At 46.6% G+C, this 19,215-nt stretch overlaps 1 protein-coding gene across 1 annotated transcript; it reads left to right on the top strand.

The window, feature by feature from the left end:
* The first annotated feature begins 982 nt into the window (after window positions 1–982).
* On the top strand, window positions 983–18,412 carry LOC124327002. Its single transcript, XM_046785780.1, has 6 exons — window positions 983–1,163; window positions 3,243–3,529; window positions 6,519–6,945; window positions 7,375–8,111; window positions 15,832–16,096; window positions 16,225–18,412. The coding sequence occupies exons 2-6, from the start codon at window positions 3,255–3,257 to the stop codon at window positions 17,614–17,616; spliced, it is 3,096 nt and encodes a 1,031-aa protein (XP_046641736.1). The 5' UTR covers window positions 983–1,163; window positions 3,243–3,254; the 3' UTR covers window positions 17,617–18,412.
* The last annotated feature ends 803 nt before the right edge of the window (window positions 18,413–19,215 follow it).

Raw genomic sequence — 19,215 nt, 5'->3', positions numbered from 1 at the left:
CTGTTTTTATTTGTAGTTTTATTTACCTGTCAAACAGTATCATGGAGAGTGTTTTTTAGCAAATTCTGCAAAGAGACGTGATTGACACGAGGACGAGGATTTTGTAATTTTATTCGTTCTGCTATGCTTCGTGCAGACAAGTCCCAAAGCCAAACTAAGAGAAAGCAGACGACACTAATAGTCTAATTGGCCGTGCTTTTTAAGATTTTTAAGATATCGATAGAAAAAAAAATATTATAAATGATCAAAAACGATCAAAGCGTTTTTCTCACACGCACTCGACATACGTTATTCGAATAAATGTTATTCCCTCTTCCATACGTTTAACATTTAACTTATAAATCCCTCAATTGGATGTAAGATATTTGAATGCACGCAGCGCTTGAAACTGGGGCGTTCCTTATAGAAGCCACCATACACAGAAGGTGATTTTCCAAGTAAAAATCTTCATGAATTGTGCAGCATATTAGTGTGTGTGATTCTTTATCTCTCTTATTTCTTTTTTTTTTTTCTTCTTCTTTTCGCGTGCGTAAATATATTAAGTTTTGCATGTTAATAATAATCGCATGCGGGTGATTTATTTTCCATATAACGACCCAGCAACTCTACAAGTCCCGTATAATCACGATTTAATGCGGGAGCGGGATTTCAGACGTGGCGCGTACTGCTTATTTTTTGGCCGACTCTGCGCTTGCGTCGGCCGGGAGGGATGGGGGGTGGGGGGACGTGACATGTTAGTATAGCTGCCGTATAGCGAAGTGTATAGTGTAGGGTATATATCCAGCATGTGCGGAATCGCTGGATTATTGAGAGGGAGGGAGGGACGCGGCTTCACGATCCAAAAGAGGAAGAAGGAGCGACAGCACACAGCACGGACTCGAGAAGAAAGAGAGAGTGTGTGTATGTGCGTGTGTGTGTGTGTGTGTACGAGTCAAAAAGAGGATTTCAATTCCCGGTGTCTCTCAGTCGGCGACGTCTGGTCACGGACGCGCTCCTCCCGTCTCTCTCTTGTAGTCCTTCGTTTCTGAATAATCACGTCAAGTGCGCCGCTTGTTTGTCTTTTCTTTCTTCTCCTCGTTTCTCTGAATAACATCAACCGGAATCGGCTCGTCGACCTCATCCATGATTAACACCGTTAGCCGTGAAGCCAAAGTCGCCGATTGGTAAGTTGGTGTGTGGACGTTTGAGCTGATCTTTTCCAACGTGCCGATCTATTGTTATATGTATAGCCCGGCCGAAACTATATAGAGCCAGAGACGGATATTGATGGCAGCCGCTTTTCTCTTGCAAACGGAGAGCTAATTCGATTGGAGAAATGTTTGTTCTTTTGTGCGTGTGCGTGTGTATAGATTATTGTCATCATTATATCGTTAACTATATATGGTATATAGCCTTATTTGTGGCGGATGAAATTACGTGGCAGTGGCATCAGCAGTGGTAAATGGATAGATGGTACGTTACGTATAGGATACATCTAGTTTGGATGTCGAGCATTAGACTCATGGCATCTGTTGGAGCAACGAACTTATTTCCTGTCACGCCGGATTGGATGTCTTCTCATTCTAATTAAGCCCCTTCTTCATTTCCTGATGATTGGATGGCTGCTACTATGCAGCGCAAGCTATCGGTTGCATTTAGACGGATTCCCTCTTGTTTCTCGATTCTCTTTTGATTCTTTTGTTTTCGGCGCAGCTATTAAGTATATAATAAATGATCTTACTACCTTTAACATCAAGTTTGCCAGTTCGGTTGTTTCAATTCCCCACTGGCGCATTACATCACCTCTGGTTGGAGACGAGAGCAGCGCACGCAATTTGCGGATAGATCGGGGCGGGATCTGCAGTTTACGGCCAAGACGCTATATTCTATAGACATGAATAGGAATTATATAGAGCCCAGCCCAGCCCGTCGGCTTCCATCAATTTGCTTCGCTTCATTTAGTTCGCAAGGATGGCCGCAAAATCGTCATCTCTACGAACGGCATGCATGCTGCATGTCGTCGTAGTCGTTTCTCCTTTGCACATCTTCTTTGCCCGTCGTCTTTCTTTTCCTTTCTTTCTTTTTTTTTGACTTGGATATTTCGGCCGCCCCTGTCAACTTGGCCAATTTCGTTGGGCGAGTTGATTGATTTCATTGTGTCTGGCGTATTATCACTGGTGTGGCTCCTCTCTCTCTCTCTGATCCCCCAAAAAAGCGTTCCACTTTCATCCCGGTCTTTCCTTCATCTTTTCTTTCTTGTCGTCGGCATCCGGATGCGCTGCGCCAAAATAGACAAGAAAAGGGAAAAGGAAAAAAGATTGCAACTGAATGGGGCGACTTTGAATTCAAGCGTCGGTCCGGACAGGATCGGCATCCGGGACGATTGGCGAAAATGCGCGTCCCTTTTCTTTATATGGCGAGAAGGAAAAAAAAAGGGAATTTTTATTAAAAGGCCATCGTCGCCCATAGATATCGTTCTCATTAAAAATCAAATGTAAAAAAAAAAAAAGAAAAGAAAAGTAAGTTGAATTCAATGAGATATCTATCTTTTGAAGAAAAGGAGCGAAACTAAAGCGTGGCTCCTAGAAATGGATCCCGATCGGTGCAGGGTATTAGTTGCTCTGTGTGTGCGCATCGTGAGATCTGACATGATTTTTTTTTGCGTTTCCATGGCGATGGCGAAACGAGTCTTTTTTCTTTCTTGTTTCCACACATCAACAGCAGCGGCAGGAACCGTCATCATCTCCGTTCGCCGGCGTGATAGACCCAATTGGCGGTGTGACACGAAAGTCAGAAAGAAACAGGAGCCCCGCCGACGACTCGACTCTCGTCGTCCGTTCTCTTTTTTCCTATTTATTTCGATCGTGTGAACGCGTTTCAATCGGAAGAAAAGATGCGACACGATATATAGGAAAAGACTAACTTATGTGTGTATTATGTAGATAGCGTCTGCGACGACCGCGTCTTATTTTTATTGCCACCCGGAGCAAGAAATCACACACGTCAGTGGAATGAAAAAACGAATAAGAGGAGCTAATGAGGTTCTCCTCTCGGTTGCCTTGGCTGCCACTTTACAACTAACTTTGTGTCGTTTTGTATTGTCAATATTTCACGTTCATTAAAATGGCTGGAAAGTTGTGATATGCTGCTGCTGTTGTTGAAGGAATCTGATTGAATCACGTCGGCGTTGAAGTTGAGTCAACGTTATTTGATTTCCCCCAAAAAACAATTTTGACGCTTGTGTTCTTGTTGCTGTTGTACAGGAGAAGAAAAAGATGTGGAGTTCGTACTCTGTGACCGATCGACCGCCAGTGACCGGAACTGCCAACGGCAACAGTTCAGACAGCGTTGCTGGAAGAGGAGGAGGAGGAGAGGAGAGCGGCGGCGACCATGTCATCAATGGCGGGACTGACAGCGCTGACCCATTACTCGGATTGGTGGCCCTCCAGTTGACCGTTTTGGTCTTCATATCGGCACTGGGAACATTCGCCAACGCTCTCGTCTTCGCCGTTTTCTATCGTCGCCCATCTCTCCGCACAATTTCCAACCGGTCAGTTAAATAAATAAAAAGATGTATAAATCCGCCCATCTGTCGTCTGCTTGCGACCCCCTTTCACGCTAAATCATTTATCCCCGCTCCGTCTACCCCCTCCAACCCAAAAATTAAAAATAAAAAAACGAAAAATGGTCAGAACCAATTTCCAGCCTACGAACAATAAGACAATTTTCTTCTCTTCCGGACATTTGACTTGATTCGCTAATGCTGGCCCGCACCCTCCCATACCCATCCCTGCTGCCAAAAAAAAAGGACACACAGTTCAGCGCACTGTGTAATTCCGTGGGCGTTTCGCGTTATAGACGAACATAATAATTCTTCATATTATTTGTCACTATAGCGACTGGCTGAATGAAAAACGAAAGAAAAAAAAGTAGACAGATAAACGCAGTGGACAGTGCAGTGATGATGAGTCCGGAATAGCTACGGAAATGAATATAAGCACTCGCCTTTTCGACGGTCTATATAATATAGAGAGGAGTCCCGACCGGGTCCCCCATACATGTATGTAGGACAGGATCTCATTCTTTTTTTCTTTTTCTCCCTTTTATTCGCCATTCTTTTGGGTTGGAGTGTGTGCGGAGAGAGAGTAGTACATATAGAAAAAGGCGATGGGGAGCTATAGTACACTGCTGGTCTATCCGATAGACTATCAATAACGACGGTTTGCCTTTCGCCGTCATCCCGTGCGGAGCAGCGCGGGACGGACGGAATAAGAGGAGACAACGCCCACGTATTTACTAGACACACATCTAGACTGTTTCGCCTAGCTATATAGTGGGCGTATAGACATGTTGTGTGATATCCGGATCCGCAATCCTATATACTCTTGAAAATAAGTCCATATACATACACACAGCCGAAGAAGAAGAAGATGGCGCGGGATTGGGCCTTTTCTTTTCGTCTTGAGCAGAGTTCAACGTGTAATGCAAAAATGTTCGTCTCTCTTTGACTTGCTGGCTGGCGCATGAAAGCAGCTGCTGGCGATGATTATCGGCCCTTTTGTGTGTGTATGTACGTGTGTGTTGCTTCTGTCGTCAAAGCGCCCACCTCGCTCGATAATATTACGAAAGGCTTGATGCAATGGCCGTGCTGGCTGACCTTGGCGGCACCGTGCAATCTATAAACCCCGCCGCTGCCGTCGCTTGGATTGACTTTTGGCCCTGTCACCCCTGCAGCTATCTCCGCGCATAATCCCCTTTTTATTAGTTAGAAAGAAGAAAAAGTGAAGATATAATCGGAAGGATATATTGTAGATTTTTCCTTTTTTTGGGGGGGTTGGGCTCGCAAAAGTTCGCGCAAACCGAGTTAATGTCGGGCTGCTGGCGTCAAATAAGGAAGATGACAGAGTGAGAAGCCCTATATACTTTTCCGCTCGACCGTTTTGGATATATTATTATATGTTGTCTTTCGTTTACCTTTTCCAATTTTCCTCGGTATACTGTGTAGTATATACAGTACACACAAGATGATGATAGGCACGTCTATCTCTTTTTCATCTTTATAATTCCTATATGGCCGTTGCATTTGAGTTGGGCGCCACACGACAGGTTCTCCGTCACTTTCTGGGCCCTGCTCTTCATCATTCGGCGTGAATATTTCACGCCGGGCTTTTTATGTACATATTAATCTTTTGGGGAAAACACACACACAGACAGACAGACAGACGGAGAAGGCAAACGCGCTTGGTTGGATATCTCATAGGAAACAGAAGGACGAAAGAAGAATAAAAGCCAAGAAGAAGAAGAAGAAGAAGAAGAAGGTCCTACGGGAATGAAAAGCCAAAGCAGCAGACATCAGTTCTTCTTCTTCTTCTTCTCTCACAGCCAGTCCATGATGGCAAGTTGTGTCTATATAACGTTTTCACGTCCAACTCAGACTATACACTATAGTATATTAAAAAAGAAAACGGACCTACAGCTCTGCTCTCGTCTGCTCTGTTGTATGTGAAAATCATATGCTAAATAGCTAGCGCCAGCAGGATCTTATATATACATCTCTTGGGCGCATTATACACGGTTGGGAAATGGCTTCTTATTTTTTCCACCCTTCTCGGTTGCTTGCTGCTGGGGTTGGTGGAAAAAAAAGTTTCCTTTGCCGAGTCAAAGAGCAACGGTGGAAGAGAAGATGCTGGAGATTGTAAAGAGCTCTAGAAGGATGATTGCGTAATCGATTGATAAATCAATCGATACAGCCAGTGGCAGCTACGGCAGCTAGTATACTATATAGGTATATTTCCTATCCTATCTATTTTATCCTGTTTTTCTTTTTTCTATTCAAGTTTATATCTAAATCTGCCGTCAATCAATTTGAAAATTCGAAGTGAAATGTGGAGTTGCCACACAACCGGGAAGTTTCGTTGATTATTCCGTCTCTTTTATGCTGCTGTCAAAATAAGCGCGCTCGATGCGATGCTCGATGCGTTATCTCGGCCCAGGACCGATCGAGTCTATAGTCCATCTCGCTAGCGAGACCGTCTTCTTCCGCCTTCCGGCTCAGTCTACATATAAAAGAGACTCAGGGTCTATATAATGTATATGTAGTAGTACTGCTGCTGTACGTACGTATTACGTAGGATCTTATTATACACAGGCAAAGAGGATTGCCAGTGTAATATACCTCATGTCGTGATTGCGTTATTCCTCGCTGTCAGCATCGCATGGCCGGTTTGACTGTGTACAGTCCTTATATTATCAGGCCGTCGCTTCGTGTACATCACTGGACACAAGACAGAAGGATCTATTGAAAATCCTATAGGAAAAAATGACAAATTGACTAGCCCAGTTTCCCATGGCAACTGCCCAGGTGCCCTGTTTATTGCACGCGGGTCCCTTTCTTCGTGAAATTAGCCGAGATTTTCTCATTGATACAGTTTCCTATAGATTTTATCAGAGCGCTGCGGTTGATTAATAATTTTGGCCTTTTTGTTTTCTGGTTTTTTGGTCCTTTTTGGCTAATTACATTTGTCTCCGTATATCGTCAGGTTCGTCTTGAGTCTAATCATGGCCAATTTGACGTCGGCAGCCGTGAGCATCCCCGGTCATGTCTATCAACTTTTGATCAAGCCCGTCCATCAGCATCATCAGGAGCAACAAGAGCGATTTCAAGGGCACCGCCAACTTGATCACCATCATCACGACCAAGCGACGGCGGCGGAGGAGGACAATGGCGTCGGCGGCGGTTTAAGTGCTGCTGCTGACGGCAGTAGCGTCGACGGCGTCGGTGGCGTCGGCGGCGGCATTGGAGATGATGTCAGTTATCTGATGGGACGGCTGCTGCTGGTCGATGACTCCACTTCTTCGTGGTTTAGTTCCTGGCATTGGCACAAACAAGGGCTCGACGGATTAACGGTTCTCGTCTCATTGGCCTCCGTCCTTTCGATCCTGCTCATCTCGCTCGATCGATACTACGTAAGATGATGACACAAAACGCGCAGCCTATTTATTTGTTGGAGACCGACGTCTGGCCAGCGGTTGTTTGCTGGACGGATGTTCTCTATCCCATTCAGATGGCCCAACAATGGCCGACCCTTTTTGATCTATTATGTAGTGGCTGCTGGACAAATACGGGATTTCTATATCCCGCACCACTCTACTTAGAGCAGATCAATCGATTACAGAGAATAATTGGAAAATCTATAAGGGCGGTCTAATAATATAACTAATAGTGGATGATAGATCTTTCACAGAATATAGTATAGGAAATCAAATCATAATTTCATGACAGGCATCTACCTATTATTAGTCGATCTGCGGCCTCCATAGCATCTCCTTATAATTTGATCTTTTTCCATTTGACTTATCTATAATCCGGTGGGTTCGGTATACATTTATTATTAGGCTGTCAACAGTCCGCTTCACTACAGCATCATCGTCACCCGGCAGAAGAGTATCGCCATGATCGCTTTAGTGTGGCTGGTGGCCGCCATTCTTTCGGCGCCCGTCTGGGCCGGAAGCGTCCTCCTGCAACACTACGCCCCCGTGATGCGGACAACGCCTCAGGTCGTCACCTCGTCCGTGGGCAACAGGGATGGCGGTGGCGGCACCTTCGTGACTAACGAGTCGCTTCCAACCGGCCTGCTGGACGGCGAGCTGCATGGCAACGGCAACGTGAGCGGCCGTGACCAGCAGATGCAGCAGCAATACCTGATGAATTTGTGCTACAGCATTTCGCTCATCTTGTTCGGCTTCGTCTGGCCGCTGGCCGCCCTCTGTTGGCTCTACTTGCGCATGTACGAGGCGGCCCTCAAGAACTCGGCCCGCACCCGACGCCAGTCGCTCTGCTCCAACACCAACAACAACGCCAACGCCGCAGAGGGAATCGTCGGCGTCGCGGCGGCCGCCGCCGCCTCCACCGTGGCCGCAACGGCTTCGTCCAACGCCGAGCCTTCCGTCAGCTCCTACGGAGCGACGGGCGCCGCCGCCACCGCTCATCCGCCGACGCTGGCCGACGCCATCACGTCGGTGACGACGACGGCGTCGGCTTTCGCCTCGGAGAACCAGGCATCGGCGCGCCTGTTGGCCGCCGCCACGGCCGCCGCCTCGGCCTCCACTCCGCAGCGGCTTCGTAGCAACAGGTGCGTAGCCAAATCGATCCGCTGCTCTTTTCTTCTTTTACCCTCAGCCGTTTCCGGTGTACACACACACACCCGCGGAGAGTGTTTCTATTTGTAGCTTCCAGCTCCCTTGGGCGATGCCTTATACATATTGTGTGTACGTCTCCATCATCTTTTTGTGTGTGTATCAATTGAGAGTGTCCGTGTCAGTGACTGTTGGTGCTGAAACATCAACGTCCCTTTTGGATTATCGATTGCTGCCGGGTAACGGCGGAAACCGGAGCCAAAGAAACATCCTCATTGATCTGATAGATGCCTAATATGAGTAATATCAAAAGGAGGTCAAAACAGGGTCAGCATATCAGCCATCAGGGGGGATTTCCCTGGAATCAAGTTGCCTTAACCCCAATCGAGACCTTAAATATTTTGAGATAATTCCTAATATTTAATGACAAACAAAATCGAGACTACATTCTATAGTCTATTGTCCAAGAAGGTGTTTGGAAAAGTGATATCATCCTACACGAAAAAAGAAAACAAAATTACAGAGAGAGAGATAGAGTTTCCAGCTTTCTCTAACCAGTTCTCAAGTTGCGCCAATCCAATTTCATATCCACATAATAATACCCTAAAGCGTCAGAAGGAGGGTGGACAGCACTCAATCGATTAATGGGTGAGAGAGAGAGAGCTAGAGAAATAAGAAGAGCCGTAGTTGAGTGCTGATGGGGTAGGTGTGCTGCCCACTGTATACGGTATACAATACACCGGAGAGAGTCTCTATGAAGTAGGTAACGTATATAGAGAAAACACGGTCGACTAAATAATCCAGCAGCTCAAAATGTAATCATCGAGAAGCGCAACAGTGCTGAAGGCGTTAGTTCGAGTTGCTCCTGGGTTGGGCTGATGACCCCCTCCGGTTGACTGCAGTTTTTCCCCGTCATTAGTGACATGTCTTCATGAGAAAAAGGATCCTCTAATGGGAGCGGCCCATTCGTTTGTCGACCCTGTCACTTTGAAATGACGCAATTAGACGTAGCCCCCCCCCTCCCCTAACACGTGCGCTGGATATTATCAGCCGTGAAAAACCCCATCGTCAGATGGCCGGCGACTTGAATGGAGAAGAGAAAAGCGACGCCTTATATTCTCTGCTCGTGACGGGACGTCATCAACAGAGTCAGCAGGTGCTCTGCTCGTCTTTCATCCTCTCGTCGTCCGTTACCGGCATAGCAGCCAACTAACACAAAAGACCAGGCTGTACTCTACCCAATGTCCGACTCTCTCTCTCTCTCTCTCTATAGATCGACACAGCAGCGGTTCTCTTCTATTGTTGATGGAAAGACAAAGCTGTGAGCTGTGCCGTTGTTTTTTTTTCATAGATTGACACGATCGATCGATATAACGTCGACTGACTTCCAAGTTTGAATCGGAAATGATTGAAAAGGAGCCGGTGGACGCCATATAGACTCAAGTAGCTAGGCGGACTCGTTGATGGCGTAGGCTTCTGGAACGTGTCCGACAGAGAGCTGGACGCTGTTAAACTTTAATGAGAGGCACGGGGAGGAGCACATATAACCGAAAGTCAGTCGACGGAATCGATCGGACAGATCGATCATTACGTTAGAGATTCAAGCATCAGCTTCTGCGTTTGGTTGTGTGCTTCAGCTGCTTTGCTCTGCTCGGCAGTCAATAATCAAAGCTCTGTCATTCTGTGTTACGTTTAGACTAGCATATAGGCCTAGGCTACATCATAGAGATACCGGCTGTTTTTCCAGTGCTTTTAATTTCATCATATCCCATGGTGGGCGATCGATTTCGTCAAGATCGTGATACGAAGCCGTTGATTCACGTTTTGGAAATGCGACTGTGTCTCTAATTAACGATGGCAAACGAGGGCGGGGGAACGGACGGGCGGACGGACGGTAGAGAGATAACGCCGAAGAAATACGTTCGTGACCATTAGCCCAAGTTAACGATCGTCGGCGACGACTTATTCAGTAGCTCGTTTACATGCAAATGAGCTCGCCGAGAGAAAGGGCGACGACGACGAGCTCGCCGAGTGGCACCAGATTGGATAGAGATTGCAATCACGCTCTAGAGAGAGATATACAAGAGACTGCTATACGCCGCTCCTTCTTTCTCTTCTTCTTTCGACTCATTCAGTTTGCGATTGTCTGTTGTGTGTTTGAATTTCCTGTTGCTCCACGCTAATGGGGAAGGACGGAGCTCGGGCGAAAAAAAAAGGATCGATGATGATCTTCAATTTACAAGAAAAGGACGACGAGGACGGTTTCGGGAGCATGGGAAGCCATTCAATCTCCTGTACATTCGGGAGTCGATGAGAAAATGAAAAAAAAGAAAAGCCAAAATGTCGTTTGTGCCAATTGAGGTTCTCTATGTACATACGGCGACCCCGCTATAGTAATACACACGAGCTACATTTTGGATATGCGCATAGGGATTCCAGGGCTGTAGTAGTTCCATTCAGTTCCTAACCCAAGCCATTTATATATTACCAGGCCGCGTGTGCATTCACAGAGAGATCAGTGACTGTTTGTGTATTTTAATAAATGGGCCGTGAAGAAAAGGGTCGTCCAGATAAATTCCAAGGGTAAAAAACAATCACAGTCGATTTCTTCCTCTTCTTCTTCTTCTCCTTTTTGTTTTCCCATTTCCCAGTGAGTTTTATCTATTGTGATTCGATTGGCGAGGCCAAACAGAAGCAAGACAAACATCACCAAACCACTCCTAACTGCGCTCTCACCAAATCTGATTCTCTTTTTCTTCTTTTTCTTCGTCCATTCAGGGGAACTGTACAGTTTCATTCTGTTTTGCATGAGTCAAGCATCTTGTGTTTGAAGAGAGGATTGCGCCTTCTTGAACTCGAGTCAATATAAACTTCAATTCCTTATTCCCTTTTTTTCTTTTTTTCTTTTCTTCTCACTGGGAGATCATCAGGTTTGGCAGCTCTCAAAGTGAAAGAGGATTACAGGCTCAAGCGGCAGAGCAAGAATCTCAACTTTTCGTTTAAAAAAGACAAAAAAAAGAAATAGATTCTGGCGGGATATTTGAAAATAGTCATCTGCCCAACAGTAAAATAAAAAAGCGACTTCATATTTGGCTATGTACTATTACTGACACACAACTGTGTGTGAATATTTATCGAGGGAGACTATACGGATATGTGTTTAATGTCGCGTGCGAGTCCCTTTTTTTGTTGTTCTGGTAGTTGTTGTTTGAATGCGTATAGACAAGCAAATAATTTGGAGGCCGACGCCGCCGACGCGTCCGTTGTGTTGTCGTGTGATACCCAGGCTGTGTCTATAGCCTCCGTCTATATAAACACACACACAATTTAATGGCAACCAATTAGCCCCACACTCTTCCCCCTGCCGTTTGTGCGTGTTTCTATATTTCCGATCTGAACGTTTGTATGAAAAGCTCCGGCACGGTAATGATCCGCGATCTATCCATAGGATCGCACACACAATACTAACTGGACCTTGAGAAAGGATGTCAGGTCACGTGACTCTAAAGGTTACTATTCCGTGTACGGAGAAATTTATATAAATCGCATCGACCGCCACCGCCGCTCCGCCCGGCGTCTTGTCCAGTTTGTGCAGTCCGGCCCTGCTGTAGTCCGATTGACCTTCAACAGCAGCCAGTCGTCAGCATATAACTGCACGAATGCAGAACACACAAGCAGAGTAATAGCTGCGCCCTCACCACCACCACCACCACGACAAAAAGCTTTCCCAACTGGTGTGTGTGCGGCCCGCCCGGCATTTCTATTCCACATACATCTATCGATCCACTGATGCCGAGCTGCTGCTGCAGCCGCTTTGAGCGGTTACAACTCTTTGCCCGTCCTTGAAGCCCCGGGTTTCTTTTTGGCCCCCCTTTTTTTCCCGGTCCCGCGTTCTTATATTTTTTTATTTCCTTCTTTTTTATATTCACTCTGCGCGCTGTCATATCTCGTGTGGAACTTATATTCTTATATTATTTGCATTCGCTTTCTCTCTCTCTCTCTCTTTCTAGATGTCTATATTTAGATTTATTTTTCTCTTGTTTCTCTTCTTCTTCATCTTTTCCCGTTTTCGACTCTCTTTTTTTTGGGTGGGGGGTCTGTTTCTTCTGGCAGCGCGGATCTATAGAGTCGACAGTTGATGCCGGTTGTTGTTGATGCCATCCCGAGTTTCTCTCGTCTGCTGATGCTGCTCTGTATACATGTATACATATATATATAGAACCTTCACTCACTTTCCTTCTCCTTTGCTTTCGCCTTTTGTTTCCCTCCTTTCGAAAGTCGGCGCTTCACACAGCCCAGCGACTCTCGCATTTGCAATTCCATGGAACAGCCTGCGGGATCGTGAATTGGATTGCGAGGGGTGTTTTCAATTATCTGTCTGATGCATAGTCACTGTGAACTCGATTACTACCAAGGCGTCGCCAGCCAGCCAGCCAGCAGCTAAGCTATAGCTGCTCTAGCTGCTCGCTGTCTATGTAGTTGCGGTGGCAGTTCTAATACTACTACTACAACTGGATCGAGCTGATTCCTTTTTGGGGCTTTCTCTGCCGCAATACCAAATAAGGTCGTCGTCTCTTGCCAAAAGTAATACGGAAAAGATCTCGATGTGCGTCTAGACTATATACTCGAATGCATTCGCCACCTCACCCGCTTCCACGAAATGTGCAAAGGAATGACTATGTGCGTGGATTCGGCTCGAATGTTTTTTTTTTTTTTTTTTGTTTTTGTTTTTGCATTCCTGCATGCAGCATACATTGAGTTGTTTGTGCTCGAGCTGTATGTATATGCAGGAGGGCCGGCCGGCCGGCTGCTGTTTGGCGATTTCCTTTGCTGTTTGTGCCCTTTTATTTACGCCCATATATCTGTCATTCCACTTATTCCGTCACGGCTCCCTTCCTTCCGCCGCATCAAACAACAACGGCAGCAGCAGCAGCAGAGGCAAAAAGGCTAAGGCCCTATATACTCCTCTCCATACCAAAGGATCGACGGTGGCACTCTCGCGAAAATCCTTCGGCACGTAGAATATATAACCCGCAACCCAACGCCAGGCCCAAACAGCAGCAGCAGACCCCGGGTCGATACAGACGACGTCTACCCATAACGTGCCAAAAGAAGATGAAAAGTTTTGCCACCCAGCAAACAAAAAAGGGAGATTTACTTTAGCCTTTAGGCGTCGGTACATGGTTGTTGGCCGCCACCTTTTTTCGATCTTGTTGATGAAGATTTCCCCCTTCTCTTCTCTGCCCGGCACTTTTTGACTTTAGCCGCAGTGAAGGTTTTTCTCATAGAGCAACACAAAGCTATTAATCAAGTAGTAGTAGGCCTCTTAAAGTAGTATTACACGAAAGAAGACGGGCGGAAAAATATTTCTTGTTTGCGGGAACTCCCGCCCGTGCGCAGTACTACCAGGGACACAAAATCAAAAAAGAATAAAGCCAAAAAGAAGGAGACGCGTTTCTTTTTGAGTGGATTTGATATTCCCGGTAAAAAGAATTCCTGTTATGTGCAACATTCATTTGAGCTGAAATCTCAGATTGGTGGTGGCAAACATATACGTATATAAGGGCGTCACGGGAAAGTAGAGGAGGAAGAATAAAGAAAAGAAAATCACGGCCAGCAAGTGGCGAAAAAGGGATCGACCTGGACCAGAATGGAGGGTGGAAGGAAAGTAGAGATTTTCTTGCTGGCAGTTCAAAAGAAAAGAAATTGACGTCACGCGCGCGGTGCTGCTGTATATACATCGTCGTGTATGCATGTACGCAACACGAATGGAAAAATAGGAAACACGAGATGTGAGCAAGACAACGACTTGTTACGCTCCAGAAACTTTGCCCGGCCAACGTTTTATCTTTTATTCACATTTCTTTTGCGTCGGTTTTGATTTGTCTCCAGCCACGACGCTGATGCTGACGACGCTTTCACTCTACTCACTCGACACCACCCTCCATTTGACAGCAGCGTCGGGGAGAGATTATTTCTTCCTTATTCTGTTTGCTGGAGTTGGCGACGCCATCGATTGATTGTCAAATCTATGAGCGATGACTATTTTGCATGTTGAACCGCGTCTTTCGGCGAAGGTCGGATGATGGAATATCCTACAAAAAGAGAATGGGTGAAATTAGGTGGTCAACTGGTAATCGATCAAGTCAAATTGGAAATTCCTGAGCACAAGCTGAATTGCAAATAATTATAGACACTTGACAAAGTCGGTTTAGATTCAGCCAGTGTTTTTCAGATCAAACTGTATATTGTAACCAAACCAATCTATACATATAAATATGTTGTTCAACTTCTTTTTCTTCTTTGGTGGATGACAACCGATGACATTGAGAAGGGTAAAAGAGGATGCGCTCTCGAGCGGATTCTCCTACTGGCTCTTTTTATTTTATTCTATTTTTTGGGGGTAAATAGCATCAAAGAAGAGATATACCATAAATAGATTAAATCCTGCTTTTCCTTTCTTATATATACTCTTATACTATACATAACAATGATACTAGGAATAAGTTTCGGGCGATGGAGCGAATACATATAGATAGATAGGAGGCCAATAGACCGCGACATGGACTATCGCCGACTTTCGGTCGTATTGCATAATACACAAGAGCGCGCCGCACGGCATTTCTGCCTTGTGGACGGACTTTAGGAAAATATAAATAAATAAGACCTTCTTCTTCTCGACAACTTCTGGCGTACGTGCCACTCTGTGTGAAAACCATATCACTTGATACTATACTATATTATAGCACTGGTGGTGGGGGGGGGGGCAGCTCATCGATTGGCCAAGGTCACTGCTGGTATTATTAGCTAACAACTCCGAGCAGGGTATATATACAGATGGAATCTTTTCTGTTCTCTTTTTTCTTTTACAAAACACACGCCAGTTTTATTTTGTTATTTTTTTTTTTTTTTAGTTAAAGGCGATGTGGAGTGAATGAAGCTGCTGGTGATTTTCCTTTTTGGCACAGAAGAGAAAAGACTCTTGCCGAAGGGAGAAACTCTTTTGCGAAATAAAAAGTTGTCGATTTGGTGAAAAAGAAATCAGCGCGCACGTTATTTGGGAAGAAGAGTTTTGCGCGAGACATTGGCTGTGCGGAAGTTGCGCCATTCCCCGGCCCGGCAAATGTTGACACAGAAGGCAAAAAGACGAGATCTGTATTCGAAATGTGGTCGCCATCAAAGTTGATGAACGCCATTGATCGAATCATCTCTGCCGCGCCGTGTGGACGACGCCGGCGGTGCAAAAGAAAACAAATCAAAAGTTGTCCAACACAGACGCCGCCCACAGTTTCTGTTTGTGAAATTGTAATTGAATTTTCCTTTCGGAAATGAATATACAGAGAGGAAATCAATAAACCGAACCCGTTACATGTAGTACCGCAGCACACGGTAAATCAGTTGGGATCGGGTACCCACCGCTTTATATAGCTAATCCCGCGTGTGCACTTGCCTCCAGCTCAGTTTATTTTGCGCAATGATCTTTTGGCTGTATTTAGTTTCGTACCCACTGACTCGAATCCCCCATAGACTTAAAAAAAAAATGTAAAACTCCTTCTGGCATTGACGTCAATGGTTACCATATACTCCTATTACGCGATATTCACATGGGGGGTGGGATTGATTAGAAAGTCGTGATTCCGCATCTCACAGCTCACTAATGATTTTATTCATGCGCGCCCGCCCGACGCCGACGACGCCCCAAAATGATTTGCGCAGATATTGGCTGCGGTTAAGCGGGATGCAGCAGCAACTGTTGACGCTGTTCTGGCGCGAGCAAGGGCGGCCTTTGAGGACGACGGCCATGGTCATCTCATCGTTCACCTGCTGTTGGCTGCCTTTCTTCGTCTGGCTGCTGCCCTTTCAAATTCATCCGTCGCTGATGACGACGACGGCCGGCACTCTGGACCGTGCGGAAGCCACTCGCTCGGCGACAGCCGCTTCCGCCGGAGTCTTTTTGGCTCGACTGGCCGCCTTCTCCAACGTATGTATCTCAATCTCTTTCTTATCTTTGGCTTTATTGTTAGAGATCTAATATAACATCCGTCCTTCCGGCGGATGAGTGCGGTCATTCTTTACAAGCCTCTTTGTTGTTGTTGTACGGACCAACAGGTCCTCATCAGTCCGGCCATTTACGTCTATCGCAATCAAGTGGCCCAGAGGGAAGCCGGACGCGTTCTGCTGCTTCTGTTCTGTCCGTTGCGACACCAGCGGAGACAATCGACCCGGTACAACAGTCACGACATCGCCACACCTCTGGTGATGGGCGGGCTGGGCGTCAGCGGGATGACGTCGTCTCAGCTGCACCACCCGCAGTCGGGTGAGGCGAGATTGAGGCGCAATTCCAACGCCGTCAATTTCTCGAGAAGATCCAGCAGCCTGGTGACCAACAACAGCACGGACTCACCGACCCGCAAAGGATCGGACGAGCCCATGACGGTGATGGCGCTGGCCCAGGCGACGGTGGTCAATTGGCGAGGGCGCAGCGGCTCCACCGACTGCCGATTGTTAACCAAGAACAACGGGACAATCATCACGGCTCAATTAGCCAGCCAAACGGGCGGCGTTGCCCAGCAGCAGCCACAACATCCTGTTGTTCTCCCGGCGGCTGTACCCTCGCCATTGTTGGGCAAACCTCGTCGGCAGCAGAGTCATAATCATAAGCCCCGGGCTTCCATTCCGGGAGCTTGTTGCACTTACTCACTGGACCGACGGCCATCGTCTTCGACGTCGTCGTCGTCACACGTCGACCTCCACCAGATCGAAATGCGCCAGCGCTCGCAGACCATCTCCGAGACCCGTTTGACGTCCACCAATCGGCTCCTGGAAAATCCTGGGCGGCTTTCGCCTTCGCGCGCTGTCACGGGAGCCAATCCGCCGCCGCCGTGGAGTGGAGAGGCCAGCACTTGTGTGTCTTCTTCCAACATTATCCAAATGCATCAGCCCAGCTCTTCGACGACGACGTCAAGTAGCGGTGATCGAGGCCGTTCCAAGAAGCGAACGACGTCGACGACGGCCGCCGCAGCCGCCGCCGCCGCAGCTGCCGTGGCCGCGGCGGAATTAAAGGCTCTCAACCATCCGCTGGCTTATTATCCGTCGCTGGATTTCTTCGACATCGGATTGGAAGATTACGGACGCCGGTCGGCCACTTCGTCTTTTTCCCGCTTCATCCAGCAGCAGCCGGCGCCTCTGGTCACTCCGGCGACGCCATCCGCCCCACAGTCGACGCCGGCGACCACTCCGCTCATTCCTCCGACTCTGTCGCATCAGCCGTCCGGCGGCAACAACAGCGGCCGGCGGAGGCGAACGTGTTCCTTCTCCAAGGTCATGTCGCGAAGTACTAAACAGCAGACAGCAACCGGCGGATCGGCGGCCAACAGTCGATGGCCAGCTGTTTTCGGCGGCAAGCAGCAGCAGCAGCAGCAGCAAGAAATCCTTGGCAAGAGTAGCGCTTCGTCCATGCCCAGCGTCCAGCAAATTCCCTCGTTAGTTACGGCCGTCTGACAGAAGAAGACAAAATAAAAGCGCGCAAACACACACACACACAGACTTATAGACACACACATGAAACAAATAAAATCCTTCTTCTTTACCCCAGGCTTTAAATTGATCTATCCGGCTTCGAATGGAAGAAGGATCGCATGTAGGAAGCACTCGCCGATTGTTAATAGTGAGCTCTTTCTCTCTATCTTTCTCTGTCCGGCCTTTACAATATGTCCTTGGGAAGCCGGACGTGTATTATACTTACATACAACTCGGGCAACTCGTCTAATGGATCGTCCGGTGCGCACGGACGTCGTCGTGGCCAGAATAAATACACACAGACACACACACACACACTGCGCATTCAGTGTACATGTCAGGATCTCTCTATGATGCATCATCTCTAGCTCCTATATCTTTTCTTTCTTTTGAAAATGTGTTGTTGTTGGTTTCATATCTATTTATAAAACCTTATCCGTTCCTGACAAAAACATTCCCAAGCATCGCCGATTTCCAGCCGAGAAGTAAAAAAGAGACAAATCGGATCTCTCTCTCTCTCTCTATTTTGTTCCGTGATATTTTTATGAATATCTTATTCTCATCTCTTGTGTGTATTTCTTCTGCCTCTTCTGCCTACATGGTTTGTTCATTCCTCGGCCATCAGATTATATCAAGATTTTGTATATCAATGTTGTTGCCATGTAACTACTATACATCATGAATGAACTGAAAATGTTTTGATGTGGTCGACGTGCCCCCCCCATCCCTCCTGCTCGTTTCTCTTTCATGTTTTGTAAAGTGTTCATATAATATATTTATAACATCCACACACACACACACAGAGATCTAGCAACGTGAGCCGCAAATAATCGATTTCATTTTTATATCTATCTCTCTTCTACCGTTTCTATATTAATACCGGCGACGTCACCCCCCTTTCCAATTCGATTTGCAACCACGGGAACGGCAAACCAACCCAACACGATCTATACTACTCGTGCACTCAGCATACAGATATATATATATTCTGTAGAGAAAGAAAGAGAGAGTCAAAAGGGTTTATTATTTATTCCCGATGATATGACAGGAGTGACGCGCTGGTGCCGCGTTTGCTCCCCACGACGTTTCATCTCGTCAGTCATTGGACGACACAAAAGGTTTTTTTTTTTTTTAAAGGAAAAAGAGACAACAAATAATAATGAAAACAGCGAGGATGCTGGATACTGCCTCCGGCTGTTTGTTTGTTTGTTTAGGTGAGGGGGAGAATCGAGAGAAGAAAACAAAAAGGAATGAACTTCTTTTTTAGAAAATATTCGGGATCGATATTGATTGGATCGCGAGATTCTTGCGCGTTTCTGATTCTTTTCTCGCTTTTGTTATTTCTTCTTCGTACGTGTACATGTACATGCCATTCTTCCACCCACGCTTATATTTGGCAGGCGTGGGTGTGTCTATAAAGGACTGTCTGGCAGTGTTTCTTTAATGGCCGACGCATTTCAACAACATATTGTTTTGAGGAGGCGACTACCAGTGGCGGTGGTACTGGAAATCGATTGACCCAATGTATACTACACACACGCGTTGGAACGTTGGATTGAGCGAGAAGGAAAAAGGGGGAGA

This window comes from Daphnia pulicaria, chromosome 2 (genome assembly GCF_021234035.1).
Source record: "Daphnia pulicaria isolate SC F1-1A chromosome 2, SC_F0-13Bv2, whole genome shotgun sequence".
In the NCBI taxonomy this organism is placed as follows: Eukaryota; Metazoa; Arthropoda; class Branchiopoda; order Diplostraca; family Daphniidae; genus Daphnia; species Daphnia pulicaria.
This window is presented reverse-complemented; position numbering and strand designations above follow the sequence as displayed.

What these genes read in the sequence shown, in the direction of transcription:
- LOC124327002 (XM_046785780.1), top strand. Translation starts at nt 3,255, where the DNA reads ATGTGGAGTTCGTACTCTGTGACCGATCGACCGCCAGTGACCGGAACT. An exon ending in TCTCGCTCGATCGATACTAC is followed by an intron (nt 6,946 to 7,374) that starts GTAAGATGATGA and finishes ATTTATTATTAG; the next exon opens with GCTGTCAACAGTCCGCTTCA. An exon ending in CAGCGGCTTCGTAGCAACAG is followed by an intron (nt 8,112 to 15,831) that starts GTGCGTAGCCAA and finishes TGATTTGCGCAG; the next exon opens with ATATTGGCTGCGGTTAAGCG.